The 18,126-nt window shown below is 40.7% G+C and overlaps 1 protein-coding gene across 1 annotated transcript; it reads left to right on the plus strand.

Moving 5' to 3' along the window:
* The first annotated feature begins 1,102 nt into the window (after positions 1–1,102).
* LOC119915861 (elongation of very long chain fatty acids protein 6-like) lies at positions 1,103–14,610 on the plus strand. The gene is made up of 4 exons (XM_038735644.1): positions 1,103–1,370; positions 6,885–7,016; positions 9,015–9,166; positions 10,181–14,610. Exons 1-4 carry the CDS (start codon positions 1,288–1,290, stop codon positions 10,609–10,611), a joined length of 798 nt encoding a protein of 265 aa, XP_038591572.1. The 5' UTR covers positions 1,103–1,287; the 3' UTR covers positions 10,612–14,610.
* Positions 14,611–18,126: the final 3,516 nt, after the last annotated feature.

Raw genomic sequence — 18,126 nt, forward strand, 5'->3', positions numbered from 1 at the left:
GTGTCACAGATGAGAATAGCCGGGACTGAGATTGCTTTGTGTGAAGGGATGGCAGAGCCAGGCGGCGTTCGTTGGAGGAGCGCAGTGGCCGAGAGGGAACGTAAGTTTGTATTATTGGGCTTAGGTAGATGAGTGCAGACCCAGTAGTCACTCTGTGTGCATTATTAGTGACTTGAATCTGATTCTGGAGGCCCCGGGGAGCCAGTGGAGGTCACTGAGTAATGGAGTGACATGAGTCCTTTTGGGCTGATCAAAAACCAGACGTGCTGCTGCGTTCTGAACCATTTGTAAGGGTTTCACCGCACAAGCTGGAAGACCTGCTACGAGGGCATTGCAATAGTCGAGGCGAGAGATAACCATGGCCTGTACCAGAAGCTGGGTGGCGTACTGAGTGAGGTAGGGCTGGATTTTCCTTATGTTGTATAGTGCAAAGCGGCACGACAGCTGGTCATCAATCATGACACCCAAGTTTCTCACCACCCTGGTTGGAGTGATGGTTGAGGAGTCAGTTTGTAGTTTGATGTTATGGTGGATAGATTGCTTGGCTGGAATGACCAATAGTTCAGTCTTAGAGAGGTTTAGTTGAAGGTGGCGAGCCTTCATCCATGCAGATATGTCCGAGAGACAGTCTGTGATCCGCACCGAGACGGTGGGGTCGTCTGGCGGGAAGGGTAGAGTCGGGTATCATCTGCATAGCAGTGGTAAGAGAAGCCGTGCAGAGCGAATGATCAGCCCCAGTTATTTGAGCTCGCTCAGCCGGCCTTCAGATTCTAGTAGAATGCTCAGTAAAGTGCAAAGTGATAGCACATCAAGAGTAAGAAAACTGAGTAAAGTAAATAGAGTAAATTATTACCTCACTGCTGCAAACTCTTACTTGCTTTCTCAACATAGTTTCACAAGCCAAAAGTCATTTTGACCCTTATCTGAGTCCTATAAATCCATCCATCCATCGTCAACCTCTTATCCTGCGTACAGGGTGGTGGGGAGTCCTATAAATACCAAAGATTTTAAAAAATGCGTAATGCGTTGCGCCATCGCTCCGACGCGTTTTATTTTGAAAGTCTAAACCGGAATTGCAGTGTTTTAATTTAACACCGCTTGACGGCCTTACAGCAAGTGAGAGTTGGGAAGTGCAGCTAGTGGCACCGCATCCTCCCCTCGCCCCGGACTCTAACCGGTGATAATCCGGCTAAGATCATCTGGATAAACGAGCTGCATCCCTCCAAATCCTCCAGAAACAAACAGAGACCGCTGTTTTTTCTTTTTAACGCTGATAGATAAAGAAAGATGAACGAGACTGAGCTCGTTTCCTACGATTTCGAGCGGCGTTTCGACGAGAGACAAGCTCTGGAATGGATGCAGGAGAACTGGTATGTACATGAGAACAGTAAGCTAGTAGAGAAGGAATATAATAATATAAATAAAATGTCGGTGCTCCTCCTCATCCCCGACAGACTGTTGTGGCTTCTTTCTGCAGGGCTGCTCGCCATGCGGACCCGGTGTCTTACATTTTTATTTAAACTCGCCCTCTAAAATCTCCCTCCATTAATGTGTGTGTTTCTTATGCACTGTAATAATGTGTCGCATCACAGGCTAACCCCCCCCCCCCCCCCCCCCCCCCCCCCCCTCAGAGTGAGCTAAAGTTTGCATAAGAGTTCCATTTTACCCGCTTTAATTCAAACGTCCTTGAGGATTCACAGCGCGTCTCCTTCCGTGCTCCCATAGGCCGAATGAAAACTTGATGAACAGGTAACTAAAGGACGTGTAATCTGCATGCATGCAAAATAACAAATTGCTATGGCTACTGAGTGTGCACCAAAAATATGTTGTCAAAAAATGTCACTGCTCTGCGCAGACTCCTTCCACACTGACCAATTAAAAGTCTTGTGCAGAGGAAGTGACCCCCCCCCCACTGAACCACTCTACATAGGGGGGAAAACCTAGTCAGACCACATATTCTCAAAAGCTGAACCTTTACCTGATACAGATGCAAGGAAGCTGTCAAAAGGAAGCTTCATACAGCTCAGGGGAAAGTGCAGACACATCCCATTCCTCCTCCACATTGTGCACACATGCATGAAAGGTGCCTTTAGGAGTAATAAGTGAGTAACAGCAGGGAAGCTTGGCTGTTTGTAGGTTTGGACATTCATCAGCATTTCTTCTGCAGAGCCGTCAGTGCTGCAAAGGCACACAGTTATGCACCCAGACAGCAGGATCAGTTACATTTATAGCTCTCTCTCTGTAGGATGTAGATGTGCAGTTCTGCCATGAGTGATTCGCTGCCCCTTCCCTTTATTCTAAACTGCTTCCGCGTTGTTTCAAACATTCAGTCTCACTACAGGGAAGAGAATCATTTCAAATGTTTTTGTGCTCACAACTTAGTGCTAATACCATATCGTACTTCTTCAAAACCAGGGCTGCAGAAATAAATTTTTATTCACTGATAAATTGTCCGCTATTAGCTCAGAATCAGATTTATTTTTATTTTTAGCTCATTGCAGAGATATCGTATCACTGTATGAGGTACAGAAATGCCAACGATGTTTTGAAACTGTGTCACCATTTATTTGTGTTTGTCACAATTGTCAAATTTAAGGAACCTTATCAAGAATGTATGTTAGCTATGCATGTTTATCCTTTAGAGGGTCGCAGCTGGCTGCATCAAAGAAAGCAAGGTTCCCACAAATGCAGTTCCAGTCCTTGGATTGCAGTCCTGAAACTGCAGCCTGCTGCTGTACAACTCAATCCCAGCAGACAACCATTCACACCTATGGGCAATGCATTGTTTTTATTTCACTTTTTGGATTTTTGGAAGGAAGGAAGCACCTGGAGGAAAAGCACACTGGGAGAACATTCAAACTCCACACTGGACCACATTGTACAATACTGGCCAGCGGGTCGTTGTGGGATTTTTAAACTCTCACATAGGGCTGACCCCGAATAGTCCAAGATTCGATGCTTCGATGGGCGGAGCCTAATTTGACTGTCAATCTCACAGTCGAAGCTTCGCAGCGAAGCAAGGATCGTGCCATTTTGGCGATATGGGGGTGCTCAACGTCTGATTTTACATAGAACTACCAGTTTTCTCCCAATAAGTAAATATACAGCCTGTTACAATGTACATTTCAAGTTAAATGCTATAAATAAACATGTAAAAATAAAAAAAAACTTTCAATAATTGTTTTTAAAGTGTGTGAATAAATCCTAAATTGTAACCCTGGGTCGTCAGTGCGCATGTGAAGGCGTAGCGTGTATGTGTGGAGAGGAGGAACACTCGCTGAAGAGACGGAGCTCCAGCTTCACTGGTGTTGTGCTGAGTTGTCTGCACCTCGCGGGACTTTGGGATAATTAATTACCGTTGATGAACCACACAAAGAATATTTTAGCGTTTTTAAACAGCATGCAGCTGTCGGCAGCAGTAATGCACCTAAAACTCTGCACAAGACCGGTGAATGACAGGCGAGGGAGAGAGCGCCTCAGTTTAGCTGGATATTTACAGTGGAAGTTGAATGAATAGAGACTGCAGCTCTGCAGCTTCTCGAGATTAAAGCAGAGCTACCGTGTGTAACACCCCTCCCCCCGCGCTCAAATCGCCAAGCACAAAAAAGCGCACATGATTCGGTTCCATTCAGAAGATAATGTACAGGGGGAGCTCAAGTCCCCACTTTGGCGGTGTTTATAACGTGTAATTCACTCGCTATCTATGTCTTTTCTGCTCTGCCATTTTTAATCAACTGAAGGAAATGTTTTCATTGACTAGTAATCGATCATTGTAGGTCAGAGGTCAGTTGGCAGCGCCTCTAGTGTTCAAGAAGTGCAGTGACAGGGCTTGATAGTAATTGTTCAAGAGGACAATGACATCTATTTTTTAAACTAGGATCTAGATTCAAGCCATATTCTGGTTTAGCCGTTTGGCCACCTCTGAATTAGTGTACATGAATATAGACAATATAGACATTAACAAATCCAAAGACAGCAACAGATGACATTGATTTACAAAACATAAAGGAACACAGATAATTAACAAGGGACAGCATGTGGGGAAAAACAAAATAATAACAAGAGATTGGTAATATATAGAGGAAAGGGGGGAGAAACTAAATAACAATAAATAAACAGAGAGGATGATCTGTTCTGGTCTGGATGGATTTCATGTGAGTTTTGCAGGATCTGTTTGGTTTATTGTTATTAAGTGTTTCTGCTCAAACACACCCACATTTTCTTTCTTCCCCTGCCTTCATGCTTACATTTATATTTATACGTGTTACACATTTAGCTCACCAGCAGCAGAATAGATCTGAGAATTGTTAAACTGTTATTTTATTCATTTTATAGGTGCTTTCTTTTCTTTTTTTTTGTAGAGCTTTGTTGTTCCATTGAAATCTGTCGTGTTAGAAGATCCAACCATTGTGATATAAATCCCCTGTACTTTTCCATTTTAGTGCTGTTGTGTTGTGTTTTAGTTGGGGCCACAAGTAGGACTATTATGATTCGTGTTAAACATGTGTTGAGTATATCCTGATCACCAAGTGTGCATTAGGCGATAAAGGAATGCTACATTCAAGGAGTCGGGACAGTGTGGTGGTTACGTCTTCCCAGGAATGTGCGTGGAAGTAGTCGTCAGTTGTCTTCAGCGTAAAATGAGTGGATCTATCTGATCTGGCAAATCCCACTGTGTGCACCTTGTGCTGTGTGAGGTCTGTTTTATGAATGATCTTGTATTAGACTCTCGTTTGTAATTTCCTAGGCATGCTGAAGGTGTCATTTTATTCCAGAAGTGGTTATAGTGTGGATGTTGAGGTATTTGTTTACTGGACTATGAGGTGCGTTGGTAGAGTTGGAAGATATGAGAGGCATCTGTTTTTGCCTTGATGTCATGTTTTAATTGGATCATTCAATGCGATGTATGTCAGTCAGCTGTTGAAATTTAAACAAGGTGTGATGGATGTGTGCAATCCCCCTTTTCTTTCCATGTAGTGCCTTTTAGAGCAGATGTATTTGCATTGAGGTCTGGATTGTGTGAGGCTGGGCAAAATAAACTATGATAATAATGAATATATCGTGATATAATGTTCCTCAATAAAAGTAGAACAAATGTTCAATAAATGTTTGATTTAATTCATTTGAATCCCACCTACCTTTTCTATTAAGATATTTATTTTGTTGAGAAAAAGGGACTGAAAAACGGATTGTACTTAATGTTACGCATGAATATTTGTTGAACAAAGATTTTATCACAATTATTTTGAATGTTTAACCTCAGATTTAGAAGTGATCCACTGTTTGGTATCACGTGTTTGTCGTGTTTTGACCATAAAGAAAAGTTTAACCACAATTAACCCTCTGGTTTCTTCAACTTTGACTCAGGAGCAAAAATCAGCCTTTAAACTTGAAAGAAATAACGATTTGACATTTATCGTGATAATTATTGATATCGAATGATAGGATTTTTTTGTCTTGATAACATTTTTAGCCATATCGCCCAGCCCTAGGATTGTGCCATGTGGGGTGTTGTGCGACATTGTAATGTTTTTTATTGTATTGACTAGTGATTGCAAAGTTTTTGAAGCAGCTGTGGTAAGGAAAGATTAGGTAATGGGTTACGTAGATCCATTTGATACGGTGTTATAATTGCTTCTCTAGGTACTAGTGTTGGAATTTATTTGTTTTTAGGCCTCCTTGATGTTTTTATTGATGTAATGTGGTTAGTTTTATTTTGGGTTTTTTGTTTTTCTAAATAAAAATTGTAAATTGAAACCCTAGTATACTACTTTTTAAATATTTAAAATATTATCAGTTCCCACTTGGGCATCCTTAAGAGCTTTAGCTTCATGCATCCAACATGGATGGACTGGGAACGGCTGTCAGAAGCCCTTTTAGCATTAACTGGGTCAAACGGCAGCAGTATCTACTCAGTCTAATATGTATTGTGCCAATCTGGATTAGTCATCTGGTCTATTCCCAAACCACTTCAGACAGCCTCACAGAAAATGCACTCTTTATACATATATATGTATATGTATTTTTCTCGGCCATTTAGTGCTCAGCTGTTTCTGCCTGAGCTCAGGAGTTGACCTTTTCTGTCCTGTCGTCATTTTCTGCTGTAATTGAAATAGTATCAGTGCCCGGTGAAATTTGCCTCATCACTCAGTCTAAATGGTCAGTGTATCAACATCTAATCCCTGTTAATCCTTTGCTGTGATTATAAATGAGGATAAGTAGAAGGCTAGCATCAGGAGTGAAGGATGGATTTAACAAAACTGACATATTATGAATTTATAGTTTGTAAAAACACGTACGTGTAATCTAATTTGCCCTCAAGAGGCAGACAGCCAGGTGATGTAATATTTGTTTTTAATTGCAGTTGTCTGGTCCATCCACCTTAAATTGTGTAATGTCGTTGTGTGACTGCACCACATGTGTATAATCATCTAGTGTCTATCTGAGGTGATTCAGGGTTAAGCTGTTATCTTTACCAGGAAGTTGACTTCTTCCTCTTTCTGCAACCTGATAAGAGGTCAAAGTACATGTAGAGCAGCACGACCGAGGAGATTATCACTGATTATTTCATTCAGTACTTATTCTGAAGTACAGCATGTTATCTTCTCTTCATCATTTGTACTTTATGCGAGTAATCATGTGTATCAGATAACTCGTAGAGACAGAAGTACTAGTTATATTTAGTTTTTGTTGAAACTGCTTTAGAGACCTGTTGAGTCAGCTGCGTGATATTTTAGCAGGATGTGATTTGTGGTGCTTTTGAACTGTAGATGTTTCTATTATTTTGTCAATTTAAATCAACGAGGTTAGGCTAATTAACAGAGACACCAGGTAATAAATGTCTGGTGAATAATGAATGTATTACTGTGTTTTGTCCTCAACAGGAGCAAATCGTTCATGTTCTGCGGCCTTTATGCGGCGCTCGTGTTCGGCGGGCAGTACTTCATGAGGGAACGGCCGAAGCTGAACCTGCGACGTCCGTTAGTGCTGTGGTCGCTCAGCCTGGCCATCTTCAGGTGAGCCAGACTGCTGCAGCGCCGACATGATTGGGTTCTCATTAGTCAGATTGACAGTATATGTCATGTTTGAGTAATCGATTCGGTTGTTTATCAAGAAAAAATCCAGTGATGCTAAGTAACAAAGTACTGAAGTGTACTTAAAGGTGGAGTAAGTGATTCTGGAGAAATGCAACACCATGACAAATACCATGATATAATTGTGAATTGTGGGTCAGTAAACTGTGGCTATAGTTGCTACTGTGAAGCTAACATGAAGTTAATACGCAGAGAGGACGAGACGGTCCAAGAGCAGCACAGGGACTCCAAACAGCGATACTCACAACTCTCCTGCTTCTGTAGCTAACATCACATTCTAGTGAAGTAGAAAGTGAGCTAAATGTCTGTGGGCAAGTCATTAAAGCCAGTTTACAGTAAAAACAAAAGCTGCATACAGTCATTAGTGTGTGTGTGTATATATATATTTTTCCCAGTAATCCATGATGGCAGCTCTGCTAGTCTACTCGCGATGTCAGTCCCTTTAACGGTTGTTTTCCCCTCAGATTGACTGCAAAAGATGAGCAATTCTAAGGCTTTCTGGGTGAAAAGGTAGATTAGACGATCAGGAGGCCACCAGTGCGGGATGAGTTCAGGCAGGGTATGTGCTCTGAGAATGTGTTTACGTTAAATTGTTGAAACCAGTTAGATGACACGACTGTAACCAGCACATTCCTCGCTGGATTCAAAGGGTTGAACTGTGTCCTCAAGGGAAAGGCAAAACATTTCACATAATGGAAAGGATCTTTGCACCTCACAAGCTAAGACCGCCATCCGATGAGTACTCTTAGTATGGGTTGCAGTAAAGCTGCTGTAGAGCATAGTGGTTACACATCTTGCTTTTAGCAGCTGCAACACTTGTTATCTTTGCAAATAATTCCTTCCTGGGTGTGTTGGCCTTTTATGTTTTGTTATTTCTTCTGTTTTATAGATTGCTGTGAAGCACAAATTTACTTAAGCCCTTTTGAATTTGATGGCCACATTGTGTTTCATAGATAAGAGGACCTAGATTATAGTAATAACCTAAAATCCAATTACCATATGACAACCACACTTTTAAATATAAAGCACCTGCTGCTATATGTAACTGAAAGTGTGTTTGAAAAACCAAACATGGTGGTGCCTATTTTACAATCACTTCCAGCAGAGTTTGCAGAGATTGTGACCCAATGAAACCAACCAAGGAACCAATGATCAGTGCCACAGACAGGAAGTCAGAAAGTATTAAGAGACGGACGAACACACTGTTTGTTTTATTAATGGGATTTGTTCACAATAAGATGAAATGTAGAATAATCACCAGCCTTATCCTGTAACACAACCTCATGATTCATTATTGATAGGCAAGTCGGGACAATGACGATGAAGGAGGGAGACTCCCAGTTGACCCTACACCCAGCTAAATAAGTGGAGTGAAAGTCAATTGGGAAATCATGTACCGGCCGAGTTTTTACTTGAAAAATCGGAGAAAAGTAGTAGGAGTTGCTGCACTATACTGTGATTGCACTAGAGGATTTTATTGATGTTGCAGGGATGAGTAATGTTGAGTCTTTATGGCTGCAGCAGAGCTGGAATTATAGACACGTGGAATGCTTTTATGGGGAAAAATGCCCTGGGTTGTAAAAATGGCGATTTGAAGGCTTTAACATTTGTGACTTAGGACGTGTCCTGACCCTTGAAACAGGATGTCAGCACTGACTGATTGATTACACTTTACACATCAGGGCTCCAGACTGGGATCGTCCCTTTTTTCCACTGGTGATGAAAGGACTGATGATGTTGTTTGCTTCACCTTAGCCTGTGTTATCTGTAAAATAGCAACAGTAAGGAAGAAGTTTTATTTTTTAAATTAATAATGCTTCCTCTCGCTTTTTGATTAAAATAAAGGCAGAAAGTCCAGATTCGATATGTTTAATTAAACTGTTTGCTAATGTGTTTACATGTCGTGTGTGCACTCTGCAGCATCATAGGAGCAGCGAGGACGGGACTGTACATGCTGCACGTCCTCACAAACAGCGGCTTCAGACAGTCGGTGTGCGACAACAGCTTCTACAGCGCCCCCGTCAGCAAATTCTGGGCCTACGCTTTTGTTCTTAGCAAGGCCCCTGAGCTGGGTAAGGCTTCCTGTAGTCTCTCCTGATAGTGTCCTAAATGTCCACGTGTCATCTTTAGAGCTGCACTACTCACAGATACAGCAGCCACTGAGATGTTACTCATTAGGTGATTTATAATGTAGGTCAGAAGGCGTGCAGGGCTAAATTTGTTGTAGTTTTTTAGATGTCTAATTTACATTTAACCTCTGTTTTAAATATTTTTAATTACTATGTTTTAAGAGGTCTTAATTACATGTTGAACTACATTTTACCTGATAAAATGTACAAATCCACAAATCACCAAATCAGTGCTTATGGGCAACAGATTTTTAGACTCCACGATACGAAGTTCCGCATGTTACGTGAATTCCTTATGCAAAATGATTGGCTGTAAATTGAAATCTAGTAAATATTAGTTTCCTGACGCAGAGGGAGCAACGGTTCTGTTGCGTTACAGACTTCTTACATCAGACCGACAGGATATTTACATGCAAAGACAGACATGAGCTTTAACCTTGACTCATCTCCTGAGGTTTGTACCTTGGAGCTCTCAAACTTTACTATAAATTTATCAGAAGGCGATTACCTAAAGAGCTGCTTCTCCGGGTGGTGCTGCTGTCTCGCTGTCTGCACTCTAATGTAGTCTCTTCACGCTCTCGGTTAGACACAGAAGAGACATGATTGCTCTGGGAAATGGAGGCTGATGCTGAGGTGGCAACAAAATTCCATTAGCGCATGATTGATACAGATAATGTTTCAGCAGCTGCAGACAGGAAGAATGTCTTCGCCCTCCTGTTAGTTAGATCGTTAGTTCACTTCACAGAACTTAAACAATACTTAAAATACTTTTAAAGAAAACCCACTTTTTTTAATAAAGAAGCCAAAGCTCTGAGCAGCCACAAGAACTTTGATTTAAATCTGGAACTATCTGATCCAATAATAAGAAAACAGGATGCCAGCTTCCAGTACATGAGTGTAAGTGTGATCCTTCAGCCCCGGTACTTTTTAATGATTTCCTCTTCCTGTCTCTCCCAGGTGACACGGTCTTCATCATCCTCCGGAAGCAGCGCCTCATCTTCCTGCACTGGTACCACCACATCACCGTGCTGCTGTACTCTTGGTACTCCTACAAGGACCAGGTGGCGGGCGGCGGCTGGTTCATGACCATGAACTTTGTGGTTCATTCTCTCATGTACACGTACTACGCAGCCCGGGCGGCCGGCCTGCGGGTGCCCCGTCCCTGCGCCATGATCATCACGGTCACCCAGATCCTGCAGATGGCGATGGGCCTGACTGTTCTGGGCCTGGTGTACCTCTGGATGCACGAGGTGCGCTGTCCGTCCTACGTGGACAACATCGCGTGGGGCTTTCTCATGTACCTCAGCTACTTGGTCCTTTTCGGCTTGTTCTTCTACAACACCTACCTCAGAGGCTCCTCCGGGGACAAAGGATCCAAGGCAGAGTAGCACGCCTGCACTGTGCGCCGCAGTCGTATTGAAGTGTGCCATACGTAGACATAAGCAACAGTGAGGGGCCATGAATGTGCGAGTCACAGCTAGTTAACTGGTTGCTCGGTCCTCCTCTTTTTATGACATTTTCACGTGACTTTTTAAAGGCATCTGTAGCTCAGAACAGTTATTCATCCGTGGATTTAGAGCGGTAGGAAAGCGGAGGCCGGTTCGAACTGAGCACAGTTTAAAATGATCTCATGATAATGTGATGAAAGACGGGGATGGAGCAACACCATGTTTGTGTTTGACTAACATAGTCTCACTTCATTTGAACAACTGCCTTGGTTACTTAGACTCTTGACAAATCTGAGGGCCAAATGTTTGTGTTAGTATGTTGTGATCAATTTTAAATTGTTAAAGGAATAGTTCAACATGTTGGGAAATTCTTCCAGAGCATGCGATGAGAAGATTGATATTAATCTCATGTCTGTGCTTTAAGCTGGATTCAGGACGTGTATTAGCTTAGCACAAAGGCTGTAAGGAGGGGGAAACACCTCAACAGTACAACACACAACTAAAGCTGGCTCACTTAAAAGATATATTTTATTTGACCTGTAAATAAAATTAATGTAAAAACGACCATTTGTGAATTTAGGGGGAGTTATGTGCAGTACAGTTTGCACTTCTTAGCAGTGTCTACAGCTATTGCACGGGTTGCCAGATGCAGCAGGAGCGCAGGTTTTGGTGTCTGAACAGAGAGAGTGGTACAAAACCACCTAAATCCACAAATCATCATTTTAACATTTCTTTTTATGTACAAATGAAACAAACAAGATACTAATGTTAATTAGGAGCTTTGGACAGAGCTAAGCCAGCTCCACCTGCTTCTGGTCTTTACGCTAAGCGTCGTGACTCCAGATGTGTATTACTTAACGCAAAGACATGAAATTGTCGTCAATATTTTCATCCCACTCTTCAGAAGAAAAAAAAATTGTATTAGCCAAAAGGTTTTCCTTTTGAAATGGGGTCTGTCTTAGCACAACTGTGATCTAGTAGTAGTAGTAGGAAATGTAGGATTACCAAAAGGGATTGAATACCTCACAATGCACTGAATGAATGAAAGGTTGTTTTCTCGTGTTTAGTTTCAGCACTGAGTACACACACGTTACACATAGCATTTTAAATATGTATCCCTGAAAACACGTCACCCTCAAACAGTACTGCTCATAAACCACTACGCATGTTCTGATTACGCCGTGTGTGGCGACAGTAAACTGAGACATGCTAATGTACGCTCATTAGATGTTATTTTAAAAAAGGAACACTAACAATCTATTTAACACGGCCTTTACTGTGTGTCTGTTCTCACCACACAAGCACTTTGTTAGACGATAAGACATTCTTCAGCTGACAGCCGTCCCACAGCAAATCACTTCCAGGAAGTGGGTTGTGTAATATGTTGAGCCAAAGTTCTCCTGCCCGTGTCCTTTTGTAAAAAAAAAAAAAAACTAAATCATGTTTACTCACTGTGCACCTTTTGCCTTCTTCATCTCACTTGAGAACTTAAACTGGACAAAGCCCAGTCTGCATCTAAACCAATGGCCAGACGTTAAAACTCTGTGTACACACGAAGATAGAAACACTGTAGGTGAAACTGGGAGCACATGCACAAGCCGTAGGTAGATATGGACACACCCTAAGACGTTAGGCCTGTAGTTTCACTAATGGGCAACTAAAAACAAACAAACCAAATTCACTTATTTGAGTTAACGAACAATCACTTTATTATCCAACGAAGGTTGAAGTCAAGGGCAACTGGACTTGGCTGAAGAAAAGACGTTTTGTCCCTCATCCAAGAGACTTTTTCAGTTCAGTTCAGAACTGAAAAAGTCTCTTGACTGAGAACCTTCACAGACATCACTTTATTATACTATGACATTAATTGATTCTGGTCCCAGTGTATGCCAATCCAACATTGCATCGGTCTCCACGCTCCCGAACTACACGGCACAGTCACTTAGGGGCAGATCTGAGTGTCAGCGGTCGTAACTGAAATCAGTTTAACCAGAAAGTGATTGGATTGTTTCCTTTGAAGGACTTTTAGAGACCCAAAGAGATCAAAGTATCATAGTACTTTACGAGAGAAATATCTAAAATGAGAGAAAAAATAAATCTTTCTTATCCTTTTAGTCTTCATATTTATTTTGGGAACATTGGGGTTCTTGACCCCCGATTTGGAAACCACTGGTTTTAAGTAGCAAAGTCAAAGTTTTCCTTATAATTCGTACCATTCCTCTTCTGCAAATACTCGTTAATGTGTGGAAATATTTTTTTTTATGCCTACACATTGTAATACATCTGGTCACTGGAATTTCTGTTTCTGTTGTTGCCCTTTTATTTTAATGTACCTGCTTGTCCTTTTTTCCTTGTGTGCCGTAATGCAGATTACTTGTCGATTCCCACCTGGTGGATCAGGTGATTTGGTATTTACTGCGCTATAAATAGATTTAAATTGGGCTATGGAAACCACTGAGATTCAGCGATGCTTCACATATTCTGAGGTGATGAGTCTGGCTTGATGTGGTTAAACAGAAAATAACTGCTGTGATCATTTGTGCCGCGCTCAGTGAACTGCTACGAAGGAAGGTACAAGATGATGTGTCCATGTAAATAATACGAATATATTTATTTTCTTAAGATACAACTTTCTCCAGCTGATTTGAAGTGTACCTGCTAGAATCAACAGTTAGCTTTGCTGTTCCTCTTTCCATCTAAATGTTTCCTTCCATCTGCTGACAAACTGACCATGGCACCATTTTTGCCTCTTAAATGTTATGAGGAGGATAAATGAAGGCAAAATGTAAACTCTGAAAGACATTAATACTTACTCTTGAAAGGAGATTTAGCTAATATGTAAAATATGATATATGTGTCCTTTTTTCTTCATGTCCTGTGTTTTATGCCCTTGTAGGTGAAACCTGTGCACATTATAGATAAAAACATGTGTGTAGTAGCAGCTTACAAATGTACATTGGGGGAAATTTTGGCTTGAACACATGAAGTTTGTGTTTAACCACTATTACTGTCTTTTTGTTGTGGAGGACCTGACGTTTACATTAGCCACTATTTCATCCAGCTGTGAGCGTGGCTTTAAAAAAAGACACAGTTTTGATAAATAGTGTTTTTAGTTTCCCGCTATGACATTAAATGTCACCTAAGACCCATTTGTGACTTCAGCCCTCTGTAAATTACTCTGCATAAAAGTCAAACATCTAAATTTGACTCATTATTCGGCAGCGCGTTGGATCTTCAAAGGTGTTTTCATGATGTCTTCTGTCTGCACAGAGAAAGTAAATGTTTAAATCCAACATTACCGCAGACTGCTGCAGGCTTTCTGGGCAGAAAGCAGAATCGATGTAATCCCAAAAAATACGTTTGAAGATGCAACATTCAGCTGGATAACAGGTTAAGAATAACATTTAGATTTATCCGTAAAACTTTGTGTTGCGAACGCTGTGTGACAGAATCAGGGAGTAATGTCTGGAGTCCTGAGACCACAAAGGTCCCCTCTGAATTATCTTCACCACCAACATGTTGCCCGTGTAGCCTGAAGTTCACTAGTGCTTCAGTACTTCTCACGACTACTGCAGTTTAACTGTGAAGCAGCTCAGAATACTGTTTTTAAAGAGGGGAAGAAATGTTTGTAATGTCAGTAATGACTCCTGGCCAGGATTTTAGAGCTGAAAGGTCTGACTTGTTGTAACACCTTTTTATACACCTGAAATTTATTGTGTGCCAAATTGATGCTTCTGTTATTTTTTGTCTTTCATGGATCCATGTGTGTGCGCGCTATTGTTGGTCTGTGCATTAAGTCTCCTCTTGTAAAAACATCAGAAAGCACGCTGATTTCACTGCGTGTGGATTCTACTGGCGACTCCAATCGAAGGAAAACAAACCGTTAAAGGGCTTTGGGTGTTGAAATGTTGTTATAATAAATCCATTCTGGTTTTAAAATGTCTCGGTTTATTGTTTCAGGGGGGGAAGGATTACTTTTCATGTCAGAAAAAATAGTTACGACCATTAATTTAGTGCTTTTTTAAGTTTTTAGAGCTCATCTAACCTCCAATTATCAATTTGCACGTTGCTGTAGCTGCTGCTCTGACTTTGGGCCACTTTATAAAGCTCATCTTTATCTTTATCACTTGAGGCTTTCTTCAAATCACATTAGTCACTAGGAGGCAAAACGAATCTGTACCTCATAAAAGGTGTTCAAAAGTCCATGAAAAATTTAATTATTTGTAACTGAAAACTCAAATAACCAGTTAAAATGATCATTTAATAGTAAAATGTTGATCAAAACTGTGTTTGAACATTAGGTTCAATTGATTTCCCGTCTGTAAAGACTTCAGAAATGTGTGGTGATGCTTGTTTTGTTTTCCCATAACTCCCATTAGGGCAATTTATCTTAAGGGAAACAGACATTTAAAGTCAACTCTGAATTACAATGTAGAATATTATAGCATCCGAGTGACCAAGTAGTCTAAAACTGAAACAGTTTTAAAAATAATAAACCCTCAAAACATTTTAACCTGTAAAAATAAAACACTTTTTCTTCAGAATAGTTGACATTTTCACTGAAAGCAGACGTGTTGACTAAAAACACAGATATAAGCAGGTAATCCCAGAGTGTCACCTGACTATAATCCTTCAAATGTCTGTAATCGTCTGGATACAGAAACAATTTCTTATGTAATTATTTACAATTAAAATAATTATACTTCAGTCTGTGTGGTTGGTAACTTTGGTACTAACATGCTAGACTACGATGGTGGTCATAGTCACTTAAAGAAGGTACTTAAAGTAAGTAAAGTATAAAAGTAGCGATACCACAAATTAAAAATACTCTGTAAAACTCTTAATTCATTCAGTGTGTAAGTATTATCAAGAAAACTACAAGTATAGAAATAAAAGTACTCACTAAGCAGCCAAAATCCCCACTAGGGGAAATTAATTTTCCCAAGTACTTCTACTATAACTATTGGTGCTGTAGCAAGTAAGATGCATTTAAATGTTGTAGCTGGCTGCAATATAGCAATTTTTATAAATGTTTTATACTGTTGGGTGTTTTTAATTTACGATATAACAATGCATTGGATTTTATATGGAAATGTTTTTTTTATCTTCAGCTGCAGAGAAACTGGTAACAACAGGTACCTAATAAATAAATGTAGTAGAGTATAAAGTGGCATACAATTAAAACACTCTTTTGTATTGTACTTACTTGACAAAATGTACTTATTAATTTTCCACCACTGGCATGAGCATGTTGACGTTAGCTTTTAGCTCACTGCACCACTGGGCTTCACAGAGCCGCTCGCTGTGAGAAAACAAACTTAAATTTAAATTTTGAAGCTCACCGGATGGATTTTCTTTAGTTAATACACCATTCAATCAATCATTCATTTAACTGAAGGCTTTTTTAGTCTCTTGCATTTTAAGTGCTTTTGATAAATGCTCGTTTTGTCTCCTTAGTCAGCATTTTGTCGTTGGTATAAAACTCCCTCTCCCCTAAAATGATCTTCTCTGCTGAGGATATATTGAGGACAACACAGAAACTCTGCAGAGGGATGATCCATCTCTCTGATATCCACTGTCCTCCACTTTCACGACCAGTTAAATCCCAGAGTGCTGTAACAAGTGCAGGAATTTGTATTGTGGACACAGTTAAAACGCTACAAGACTCCCGTGGTCTTAAAACAAGCAGCTCCCTCGCCTGCTCCTCATCACCGAGTACGTCCTGTAAACGTCCAGGCTGAGATATGAACCGCTGGGACGTTGTGGGTTGATAGAGGACAAAGCTCTGCCAGCTCTGCACATTAGCCTCGAAGCTGTGGGTGGATGACACCAGAGGACATTGAGGACACTGTGAGGAGCTGAGAGGGAGCTTTGAACTAACTGAGGTCTAAGGTCACGACTGCAGGGTTTCTTTTCACAAACCACCACATGATATGCAGCTCTGCTCCGTAAGATCTTATGTGTTTCACTGCAACAAAATCTCATGAAGTTTAGATCACAATAATCACTGCGGATGGATTAAGACTAAAAATAGCTGCAGTGGGAAATTTAAAACTTCAGTTAAGAGCCCTGGCTTTTTTTGCTTCGGTCACTGAACTCACCCTACCTTTATTTGGGACAGGCGTTTAATTCCTTTTGCACAAAACTCTCGCTCAGCAAAGACAGCTAATGGGCTGCTACCTAACTGTTTATTTCAACCAGTATGAATATTACTTGTATAAAAATGTGGCTTTTTTCGTCACAGCTATGGATAATCTAACCGATCTCACAATGTGCAGTCATATACACATATTGAAAAACATTTAAACAATTCTATTTGTATGTGCCGTCTTAGCAGCTTAGCTCAAGCAGGTAACCCGCTGGGGTTTAAGAGGTTTTATAGAAATACAGACCAGGCTTCTAATTGAGACCTTCGTTTATTTGTCAAAAGATGTAGCCACAACAATTTACCTGAGTATTTCCATTTTATGCTACTTCATACTTCTACTCCACTACATATTGTATTGTTTTAACTTTGCTACATTTATTTGATCATTCAGAGTGATTTGGCGCCCGTTATAAACAAGAACAGATGTACTTCATGTCCTCTGCATTTAACCCATCCCTCAAGGGAGCAGTGGGCAGCCGCTGTGCAGCCCCCAGGGGACAACTCCAGATGTCTGGTCAAGCACTGACTTAAGAAACCTAGCATGTTTTTGATGGTGGGAGAACACACAAACTGCACACAGAAAGGCCGGGGAGGCCAGGGTTTGAACCCATGAACTTCTTGCTGTGAGGCCTCAGTGCTATCCACTAGACCACCGTGCCACCCAAAGTACATTTGCATTTGTAGCATAGTGCAGTAGCTTGAGCAGGGAGCCCAGCGTGGCAACGACAGACGCCATTAAATCTAAAAACAGTCAGTGTGCCATCAAAAGAATTTTGAAGTTGTTATTTTAAGATAAAATACCTACATAACCTTGCTTTAATACAAAATATATATCATTTAATAAATTATGATATATTATTACGGATGAAGCTGCCCCACAGTAGGCCTATATAAAGTTGAAATTACCGTAAAACTTCAATAAATAGACCGGGCAACTAAGAGATTGAATTGTGGAGAATCTAAACGATCTTATGATGTGTAGCCACATTGACAACAGTTTAAACATTTATAGTTGTATCTAAGCAGCTTGGAATTAGCTCAAAGGGGCGACCTGAACTTCTATAAAAACCAGATGTCTTAAGAGGCGTCTCTGAGGCCCGTAACATTAACACTAATTGGGACTAGGCCTTTAATTTAAGTTTTACATTAGCTCCACCAGCTGCAACATTAGTGATGCTTACACATTTATGCATTACTAATTATAATCCAGCAATAAATGTGGTTCTTAAATGCGCCATTCTGCATAATGAGTACATTTACTTTGGTACTTTAAGTATGCTAATACTAGTAGTAGTAGAAGTAGAGTA

The sequence above is a fragment of the Micropterus salmoides genome, unplaced genomic scaffold, assembly GCF_014851395.1.
Source record: "Micropterus salmoides isolate LMB-PRFRI ecotype aquatic unplaced genomic scaffold, ASM1485139v1 Ms_hic_scaffold_21, whole genome shotgun sequence".
Lineage (NCBI taxonomy): Eukaryota > Metazoa > Chordata > Actinopteri > Centrarchiformes > Centrarchidae > Micropterus > Micropterus salmoides.